This window comes from Gavialis gangeticus, unplaced genomic scaffold (genome assembly GCF_001723915.1).
Source record: "Gavialis gangeticus isolate Ggan-Ray unplaced genomic scaffold, GavGan_comp1, whole genome shotgun sequence".
NCBI classification, from domain to species: domain Eukaryota; kingdom Metazoa; phylum Chordata; order Crocodylia; family Gavialidae; genus Gavialis; species Gavialis gangeticus.
Genome location: NW_017728996.1, coordinates 24,218,215 through 24,229,052, shown reverse-complemented (window position 1 = coordinate 24,229,052; position 10,838 = coordinate 24,218,215). Strand labels below are relative to the sequence as shown.

General features: G+C 41.4%; 1 protein-coding gene across 1 annotated transcript in view; it reads right to left on the bottom strand.

Moving 5' to 3' along the window:
- LOC109288582 (NAD(P) transhydrogenase, mitochondrial-like) overlaps positions 1–10,838 on the bottom strand; it is a 137,640-nt gene that overhangs the window by 89,877 nt on the left and 36,925 nt on the right. The window contains exons 3-4 of the mRNA XM_019504156.1: positions 2,992–3,221; positions 1,686–1,903 (exon numbers count right to left, since the gene is read on the bottom strand). Of these exons, the coding sequence (XP_019359701.1) occupies positions 1,686–1,903; positions 2,992–3,221 (448 nt within the window). The remainder of the gene's footprint in view (positions 1–1,685; positions 1,904–2,991; positions 3,222–10,838) is intronic.

Below are 10,838 nucleotides of genomic sequence, written 5' to 3'. Positions count from 1 at the left end.
TTTTGGGGTAGGACAATAGAGTCTCCAGATGTTGACAGCTAAATGTGAATAAAAAAGAGCCCAAGTGTCTGATATAATGATGACAACTGTTAGATTTTTCTCTCTGTTCCCTACAAAAGAGCATTTTAAAGTCCCTTGGAGACAGAGGGAAGAAGATATGCATAAAACACTTTCCTGCTCTATGTTGTGCAAGACATTAACATTAGAGGACTATATTCACTCTGATCCTTTACAGGGGAATGCCATGATGTCATGCATAGTGGGCAGGATTCTGTGAAAAAGTATTATCAGATGTCTTCTGAATAAAACATCAGTGGCGAGGCAGCAAACAAGTGGCGAGGAAAATGACTTGTTCAATGAAGCACTTAAATATGTTTGATATCTTTACCAAATTGATTCTGTTTAAGACAAACTGGTTCAAATTTTAAACCATTTCAATATGTAGCCTATGTACATAAATAATTGGTCCAATATTTAAACTAGTTTGTTGTGCTTTTTTTTAAACGAGTTCCTTACATAAATCTAAATGGCTTTGAAATCAGTTCCAAAGCTGAATTGATTCAAAATGCGTTTATTACTGACTGGTGATTGGTCTTGATGGCTTGGCCAGCAGTGCAATGTGATACTATGTGGGAGGTTAGGGTTCAAGACCAGCAGGGAGATTCTTGCACCTCTGACTGTCAGAGGCTAGAATTTTTGTAAGGGCAAAATTTTTATTCCATGGGGAGCACCCAATTTCATGCAGCCCCTAGTGTCAGGCCTCAAAGTAGTAGAGTAACTTCAAAGACAGTATTACAGCTTCTACTTCAAACAAAGGAAAGTCCAGTTTGCATGTTGCTATCAATTCATAGTTTCTGCAAAAGATCTTATGTTTCAGCTTTACTTATGTGAAAGATCATCATGGAAAAATAATAAAAACTGGTATGTTAAGCTATGCCAAATATAAGCCACATTTATCATACTGTCGAGGATATTTAGAACCACATGTGTTTCAACAGGCTTGCTGAAATTAGTTTTCTCTCATACCTGCAACAAGTATAGTTCTCAAACAATTCACGTAACTTCTATTGTTAAAAAAAAGAAGCAGCACCAGCCTTTTTTAAGGCATTGGTATTTATGTAACAGGGAAACATATTGTTTTAAAATACAGTTATTCTTCAAAGCCTAAATCAGGGAGGGACTGATAAAGTGGCCATAATCAATACTTTGTGGTAGATTCTCTACACTTTAGCTCCTCTGCCTTCATTTCCTGGTGCAGAAGGTGCATCAGGGATGGAAAGGAAGTATCTGGAGTATATGGCACTTCAATTAACCCAGCTGGCAATCAGTCCCCTTTCCCTCCTTCCCACCCTCACCAAGCTGTCCTGTGCATCTGTGTGAGTAAATGTCCATCCTCTGCAGAAACCTCATCTATCCTCAAGCAGAGCGATCCTCTGCTACTCTTCCCTTAGATTCAGGCACAGGCAGTCAAGAACCTGTCTTATACTCCCTGCGGCTCCCAACACCTGGCAAAGCAGCAGACTGTAGAGCAGCCAGCATCTATCTTCCCTCCATGTAAGAAGAGGGAGATAAAATAATCCTGTACACCAAGTAGAACCAACAGGAATAGGGATACACAGCTATACAACATGCCATCAAGTACAAAATAACAATCATGTCTTCAAGTTAATATTGTGCATCCTTACCCTGCAATGTTAGCCATCGAGCTTAGAGCATCATATCCTTGAGCAATAGTGACTCGAGGAACTTGGTCCATTGCCAAGACTGTGGCTTTGCGTTGGGCAAGTTTGTCTAGGAGGTCCGGGTTCTGGGCAGGGTAGATGAAGCTGACAAGTGTTGTGTTTTCTTTGAGGAAAGTGGCTTCGTGCACTCCCAGCTCTTCATTAAAACATGGGGCTCGTACCTTAATCAGATATGAAGGATGCCATATTTTACTGCTTTAATTAAACAAGTTCAACGACTTCAATGGCTGCTAATTTTAATTTAATATGAAATGCAGTTTTTAAAAGTCAACTAAAACACATGAAACACCTTTCCTAATGCTAACCCCCTGTGCCATATGGTGTCCTATTGTCTTCCTAAGTAGCAGATCCTGATGCATGATTACAGCCTTAGATTCGATTTTAATAAGCAAAAATGGTTTTCAAGGCTCTTCAATTTATTTGGGCCCACGGGCTGAATCTGGACTGAAAGGCTTCTTGCCACCCAGACAATCCACCTGTTGGAGTGGCAGTTTGTCAGGCCACAATTGAAGCCCTTGCTTCTTGGGCAGCTCCAGTTTAAATGCATTTATATCAAATCATCTTATCCCACTGATTAAGTAGTGATTTAAGGTCTGGACATAAGACATACTTACATTGGTTTAATACACCAGTGTAAATTGCACCAGGATCCAGAGCAGAAAGACAAGCAGCTTATCCCAGTATAAAAAATTGTTATTATGGCACTTTACTAGTAGTTAGAGAGTAAGCCAGTAGCAGTCTGCTTATATTAACAGCTTCCCTGGGGTAACTTGTGGGCAACACTACAGTGGTGTAGTTTTACCTCTGATCCATAGAGAGGCAATTTTCCATTGGACTGAGTGTAGGGCTTTTGTTCGTTACGCAATCCCCATTTAAAATTATACAAAGGCCAACTGCACTAGTATAAACATGTTCTATACGAAGGCCTGTTAATTGGGATGGAATAGAATGCAATCTTCAACAGAATAACTCAGGGTGTATATGGAGCAAAACCTCTTTGGGAACATAACCTCCCCCCCCGCCCCCCGAAATATGATACATTTAGTCATTAATGATGCACTTAAAGCTGTTGGTTTTCTGAAAACGTATGAAATTATACTTCTTTTCTATATGATTTAATGGCACAGGTAAGTTTTTATACTTCTATAATTTTATTTTTATTCTAATTTTTTGTTGGAATCTCTCTCACCTAATACTTGTGCCCTGCCATCAAAATAAATATATGGTTCATGTCATATGTTAAACTTGCCTTTAAAACAATATCTGAGCCAAATACAGTTTTCATATCATTGATTACTGCTCCAGCTTCTTTGTATTGCTCATCAGAGAATTTTGCTTCTTTGCCAGCTCCGTGTTCCACTTGTACATTAAAGCCCTGTTTAACTAAGATCTGGACACCAGCAGGAGAGACTGCTACTCGCTTCTCATTTTTGTATGTTTCTTTGGGGATACCGACAACCAGGTCCTTGTAGCAAAATCCTAAGTGAAAATCAAGAAAGAATATGATTTGTTCTGATGCATATCAAATGTTATGGATAGGAGATTTTCAAAAGCACAAAGGACATTTCAATATTTAAATTCCAGTAGAGGTGAATGTGACCAGAATGCCTGATTCCATTAGGCACCTCTGAAATTTCCGCCCTATGAAATCCCAGGATTATTCGTTTAAGTCTTTACGCACATAAAGAGTCCTTACACACAGAAATAGTCCAATTGGTTAACTGCAGTGGGATGATTTACATGAGGAAGAATGACAGGATTGGGCCCCATATTTCTGTAAATAACGGAGTATAACCAGAGAAAACATTTCACTATTACACTTTGTACAGTGTATCTTTCCACAGCCAGCTCACATGGTCACACAAATGCATTCATGAATGCCAAAAGAATAACAAATTAAAGTCTGGTTTATAAAAGCCTTGGCTGGGATACTGCTTATACAAGTTTTCATGCTGTTTACCCTGAAAAAGGTGTAGAACTGACCACAATTAAGTGACAACCTCAATTCCACTCATTCATGAGCTGGGAAAACCAAAGATGATACCACAGGGTTAGGAAAGGAAGCTCTGTTTTTACTGGCTTCACTTGTGAATAAACTGTGCTTGTTAAGAGAGATGAAGGCATTTTCTGAAACAGTCTAAGCCAGGAGTGTAAAACTTACATCCTGCATCTGGCCCGCAGAGCCATGTTGTGTGGCTCCTGGTAGAGGGGCCATAAATTTGGAGGTGGAGCAAGCGGGGGTGAGGCTTACCACAGAAATCTGGGGCACAGAGCCCTTCTGGGCATATGTGTCACCAGCAGGGGGTAAGCAATGACTGTGTTAACTGCTGCCACCTCCACTCACCCCACCATGTCCAGATCCATCCCTGGGCATGGAGTGAGTTTGACACCCCTTGTCTAAGCAACATTTGTGTAGATCTTTAAGGACCTGATCCTGCAAGGTTTCACAGCAATAGCTGAAAATGAACTGTGTATGTTTTCAGGTTCAGGCCCAAAACCATTTTTCATACAGGAGCCAATCCCCTGCAATCTAAGTACAGTTTTTCATTGTTCCAATGAAACTGGATTGGGCTCTTTAAGAGTTGCATTCATCCCTGCACTGAGGGCCAGCACCAAAGCCCACGGTTTATTTTGGTGCCCATTATGCCTTTAAGAGTAGGTTTTAGAAATGCATCACTCTGGCTTGCTTACAGTAGTTAATATGGAACAAGTCACTGTAATGTTGTTATCACCATCATTTTATACTATACATCAATTGCACAAACTTCAGCATCTGCTTACCTAAACATACATTGTCAGCTCAGTGCCAGAGAGCATTCCACATGTGGCTACACAGACAAGACTGGTGCACATGGCCAGTACATTTCTATTCAGAACATGCTAAACAGAGCAAGTCAATGCTGACATACACATGGTATCAGTGCAAACTTATACACAAACTGGGAATGACTATAAAAACTTTACCCCTAAACAAAAGAAAGCAACAGTTAGTACTTATAATGTTATAAAGCAAGAAAGTGTTAAGGGGAGTTTACTAGAGAACATAATAGATCTGTCCTGGAAATACCTCACATGAGAACCATGTGAATAGCTGCAGGTTTTGTAAACATCATTGGTCTCTTAAAAAAAATGCCTTTTTCTGATTAATTCATAAAACAGCTTTTAATGGTCATGTGTTACAGAAAAAAGTATGAGATTGCTTAAATAAAATTAAACTGGAAGAGCATGTAGCTTGATAATGAAAGAATATTTACAATTAAACCAAAACACTGACAGGATTTAGAATCATAGAAAATGAGGGTTGGAAGGGACCTCAGAAGGCCATCTAGTCCAACTCCCTGCTCAAAGCAGGAGCAACCCCAACTAGCCAGAGCTGTTCCTAGGGGTGTGCAGGGCCTAGGGCATATCAGCTCGTGTGGGGCTGGGGGGGTGACAAGCGGCTGGAGCACAGAGTGGGGGTGGGAGGGGGGAGTGGCCAGAGCATGGAGCTCGTAGTGTGCAGCGGCTGCAGTGGGGCCTGTACAGCACTGTCTGTGGAGCCCCCCAAAGAGTGGGGCCCAGGGCGGTCACCCCAATTTGCCCCCCCCCCCAAGGGACAGCCCTGCAACTAGCATTACATAAGAAAGCAGCTTGACCCAAAAGCTAACATAAAAGCTATATCCTCCTCAACTTACTAAAGCAAGCTTTCCTTTGGTTAAATGGTGCCATTAGCCACACTTTTCAGCAAGGGGTGGTAAGCAAGCTACCCCATTCCAGGAGCAATTATTTTCCAGACACCCTCTGATTCACAAGTGGCTCTTTCTGTAGTAAGTTACTTCCCTCAACCTCCTTGCAAATTCAGGTAAGTGAGCACAACGGCAAGCACGCATAATCACAATGGAACAAAGACTCTGCCTATTCCCAACCCACTTAATTTGGAGAGGAAGTAGAGAGACAGGTTATCCCACGTGGCTAGACCCAAGATCCAGGCAGTTCATGTAGCTCCATAAAGGTTCTTGGCTCTTCCAAATTATACTCTAGTCTATAGCTTGATGGAACAACAGAACTGAGTAAAGAGCAGCCTTTGACCTTGTTGGTTCCTGTGTGCTGGACTGTACATAATTAGGAACACAGGCCTGGAAGGGACCTGCTAGGTCACTAAACATAGCCCTTGGCAATTGTAGGTACCATGTCATATAATCTCTTTCTCTGCCAAATCGAATCAGAGACCGAAGCTTCACACAGCCCTACCTACCAACATAGTTCCTTTTTGAGTCTCGCTACCCAAGAGATGTATAGCAAGAGTCTCCACATGCATGGCCTGATTCCCCAAGCCACGCTATACTGATTTGGAGACTGGCTGAGGCCTATTTCCTGACAAACCAGTAGAGAAGACAACTTCAACAGGGGAAAGCCACAGATTTCCTTCTGTAGATCTGTCTCCTCCTCACATATTTTCCAAAGACAATTGTGACCCAACTTATTAACATTTCCTACTAACACATGCATTAACCTTTAAACATGAGAAACCTACTACTGATTGGGTACTATGTCTACCATACTTCAACAAAAGCAGGCAAGCAGTAAAGTACTAGTCATTTTTGCCATGTCTTAAATTAGCAGGTTTCTCCATGTCAATATTTCAGGCTTTATATAACTGATTTCATAGTGTGGAAAGGGCAAATTTTTGCCATGGAGCTACAGTCTGGCCTATCTTCTGTAATTCAAGCATCAACTTTCCTTCTATGGCAGACAGGTAACAGACCAGCATCTGGCTCTGTAGCTTTCTGCTTGGGCCTCAAAAAGAAAGCATGATCCTATATCACATGTGGAGATGCAGAATCCCCTAACATGACTTACCACTATCTCCACTGCCTATAAGCAACTTCTTTCTGGACAAATTCTATCCCCCAAATGCAATTCCTATGGGCTTTATCTGATGGCAAAATATTATTCTAAAACTTTTCCTGATACAAAATAAGCTGAGAGAGTAACATACCTCAGTAACAAAGTACCAACCCTTGTATGTACATGAAAATCATTCTTCCTGTGGCTACTTTATATGGACATTTTTATTCATTTCTATTTATTTTAAGAGAAGTAAAAGTGATGACACATCTAGAACCCTGGGGATCCTGATTTCCATAATGCCTTCCTGGAAATTAGCAGCTGTTAGTATGAAGTGCTCAGTGTCTGCAGAAGAAGCCTTTGAAGTAAAAGTGCTCAGGCTTGATGGTTCTCCTCACTGATAAATTGCCAGTTTGAGCACCTGCACACTCCACCCAAGCTTTTATGCTTCCCAGATCCAAGTTTACTGCCGTAATTCACCTCCAAATAGTAGTTCCTTCAGCACTGTGCTTTAACGCATAGATAACAAAACACACCACATGATGTGTTAATCCTAGTGATGGGCCATAAGCAAAAGAACTGATCTGAATCAAAATTACACACCTATTCCCATCCGTCTCTGCTTGACCCTTTTTTTCGCTTGCCATTTATTTCACATTTGTGCTGTACTGTCACAAGCTGGGGGCTGTGCAAGCTCCCACACAAATGCACTACAGCCTTGTAGATCTGTTGCTGTTTGTGGCCCCAAGCTTCCTGTGAGCAAATTCTGTTGTTCAGCCTGAATGTTATATAGCAGGGGTGCTCAACCATAGACCCTCAGGCCAGATTTAGCCTGCGGAGCCACGTCATCCAGACTGCAGGGCTCCCCACATATTCTAAGATTTGGAGGTGCGGGAGTGGTGGCAGCAGTGGTGGCAGCAACAGGGCTTGATCAGGGTAAGCAAGAGCTGGCCAGTGGCAGTGCAGGGCCTGATCCAGCAGTGCAGGGCTGGCCAGAGGCAGCATGGGGCCCAATCTGGGAGTGCAGGGTTTGATCCAGCAGCATGGCATGGAGGCTCATGGGGCTCTATCTGGCATCATAGCATGGAATGGAAACATGCAGGACCTGACCCAGCAGCGCAGGGCAAACCAGAGGCACACAGGGCCTGATTCTGGCATGTAAGGACCAATACAGCCAGCAGACAAGCTGCACACCATTCCTTTGCCCATAGGACCAAAAAGTTGAGCACCACCAATATAAGGTTTTACTATGTGAGACACAATGCACACACAGACAGTAAATCAATGAATGAGTTTACAGAATTGGCTCAATGTGTTTAGCATTAGAATACAGTGCTTTCCATCAAGTACTAAAATGAGACAACTTAATTTTGGATTTGAAGTTTGACTTTCAGTGGCACCTCAGACCTCAGTTCCAACTGCATTCCAGAAATCTCCTCTTGAAGAGGAGGAAGGACACCTGATACCCAAAAGCTTGCCCAACAGCAATCCCAACTATATTATACCAGAATCAAGGATTCTTTGTGATAGCTTTTACTGGATCAACTATATAGTTGGTCGAGTCGTTAGTAAAAGCTTTCCCAAAGAATCCTTGCCTCTCATATAACCTCCTTTTTAATAAGTAGCCAAAATTCATACTATAGACATTAGTTACCCACTAAACAATTACATATTTCTTCGGTACAAGTAACATTGTAATAATTTCACTGAATACCATCCTTCCATGATCTTCTGCAATAGAAATATATCTTTTCACATTTTTATATCTTGGCCCAAAGTGTGTTCACAAACTGAGAGATCAGGGATAAGTATACATGCATGTGAATAGCTATGATTATGCTCTCCTTCTGCAGGTGTATGGATAAAAGAAATATTTAACTTAATCCTGGGTATCTCAAGTATACACAAAAATCTTCACCAAAATGGCAAGAACTTATAAAATTGAACTAGATAACTAAACATCACTGAAAATCTTCCATTATCATCCTTCCCCCCCCCCTTTTCTTCATCTTTTTTTTTTTGGTATTGTTAAAACCTTCTCTCCCATCTATATTTGATCTGCCATGTATATACGGTTGGTCTCGGATATTGGTTTTTAGTAGACTTTTCAGCATGCATTTTCATTAATTCTCATGGTAAAGACACCATAGGTTCTATTATTTTATTTCCATACAGAACTTGTTAACTAGATTGTGCCTTTATTTCAAATATATATAAAAGTCTTTCCTTCCAAGTATAACTTCTTACATTAGCTGCTTAAAGGGTTTTAAGTCCTTTGCAACTAGTATTTGAGCCATCCAAATCAAACGCTCCTCCAGAAAATTAAAATTTTCCACAGCTCCGCTCAGTCTGGATATAGTTAGCAACATCTTAAACCATATCCTTATGTCATCCCATATTTTAAAGGGACCCTGTCAACTTAGTTTAGGACCAGAATTTGGGTTCTGAACAAAGCATACACACACAACACAAACACAAAAAGGTTATTTCAAAGCTCACTGGGGAAAAAAAATATTTTTTCATGATTTTCTTACAAATCCATTAAAAAGCAGATTGATTATTTAGTGATTCTTCTCTAGGGCTTGTGAATACAAACAAAATAGCTTGGTACTAATGAATAGCAATTGAAAAGTGAAAATGACTGTAAAACAGACCCATTCTATTTAGTTTCCCAGACTGAAGGGCAAAGAGCAATAAAATACCATAAATAGGGAAAGAGAAATTGTTGGATTATTAACATTCTTTCAGTTATGATATTATAAAGTTGTATTATTAACAGGGAAGTGGACATTTAAAAAATATTTTGTGAAATACTGGTATCTTATTTTACCTCTATTTGACAAAATGCTTATCACACCTTCTTGTTTCATGGAAAGAGTTGTTAAAAAGAGCTCAATCTGCCTCTCTCCACTTCCCCTCCATTTTGCTTATTTATACAATGTTGAAATGTCATTTATGGTTTAGTTCATTAGCATTTATTTGTTGTTAGTTGTTCATGGCAGTACAAGCAATGTGACTGGATACTGCTTCCCAGGCATTCAAGAAAGGATGCCCTGAGAAGTTCGGAGTCAAAGGACAGAATGTCAAAGAGATGTTTAAGGAAGGATAGGAAAGAAGGAATGTATTAAACATAATTCTAGCACCCCTAATATGCAGCCATTCAACAAGTTAAATAGGGTCTATTAAAGTCTTTAGGAGTTTTGCTATTGTCTTCATCTGGGAGCAGGACTAGCTTAAAATGTATGTATTCAAGTGGAAAATTAAAAAGAGCATTACAATAGGTAATTTGTATTCCTCACTCCTATACAAGTAGAGTTAGCAACTATTCACCTATTTATTCAAATCCAGGTTAGTAAGTACTGGAGACAGAAGTATTAAGGTAAATACAATCTGCAGGATGAACACAATCTACAACCCTAGCATGACAGAGTCTGGTATGTACTGCAGAACTTATCTGTGAGGCTCAGTGGGTATATCTACATGTACGCTTTACTGCAGTTGACTAATTAGCTCTGCAGTAAAGTGTCACAGTCTACATGTGCACCCATATTAGGGCTCAGCAAACTAATTAACTCTACTGTACGATAGTACAACAAAGTAATTTCGTGTGCTAAAACACATGTGTAGACTGTGGGTGCTAGAGTGCAGGGGCTGCCTGCCACCTAGCCCTGCACTATAGCACCCTTGTGCCCCAGCCAGCCCCTCCGCCACCTGACACCACCATCTGGAGCTGCTCTGCTCCAACTCGAATTGCTGCAGTCCCAGGTGCATGTGAAGACGCTGCGCCCAGGAAGCAGCTGACTCCAGCACAGTAATAGCACATGTAGATGAACTCAGTAAGTACTCAGGCAGGTAGCCTGCACTTAGCTCAGTGCTACCAAGGCTACACTGTTAGCAATACCCTAGCAAGTAGGGCTGTGTGAAGCTTCGGGTGCTGATTTGATTCAGAGGACATTCGGCCCAATTCGGTGGCCAAATCTCTGAATCCAAATCAAATCAAGGGACCAATTAAAAGGCTGGAATCAATTTGAAGCTCTCCAAATTGATTCAGGACAGATTCAGAGAGCTTCAGCAATTCGGGCAGTCCTCACTGGCTGCAGCAGGGAGCTGGACGCAGACGCCATGCTGGTAAGTAGGGGGCGGGGGAGGGAAGGGGAGGCTGGAGGAGGAGGGAGAGGACCATTGAGGGACCCGCGCCAGGCCCCATACCCTGCCTGTTCTCTCAGCCCCCCTGAGTGCCTCCTGGACCCCCGCCCACTGTCCCAGCCC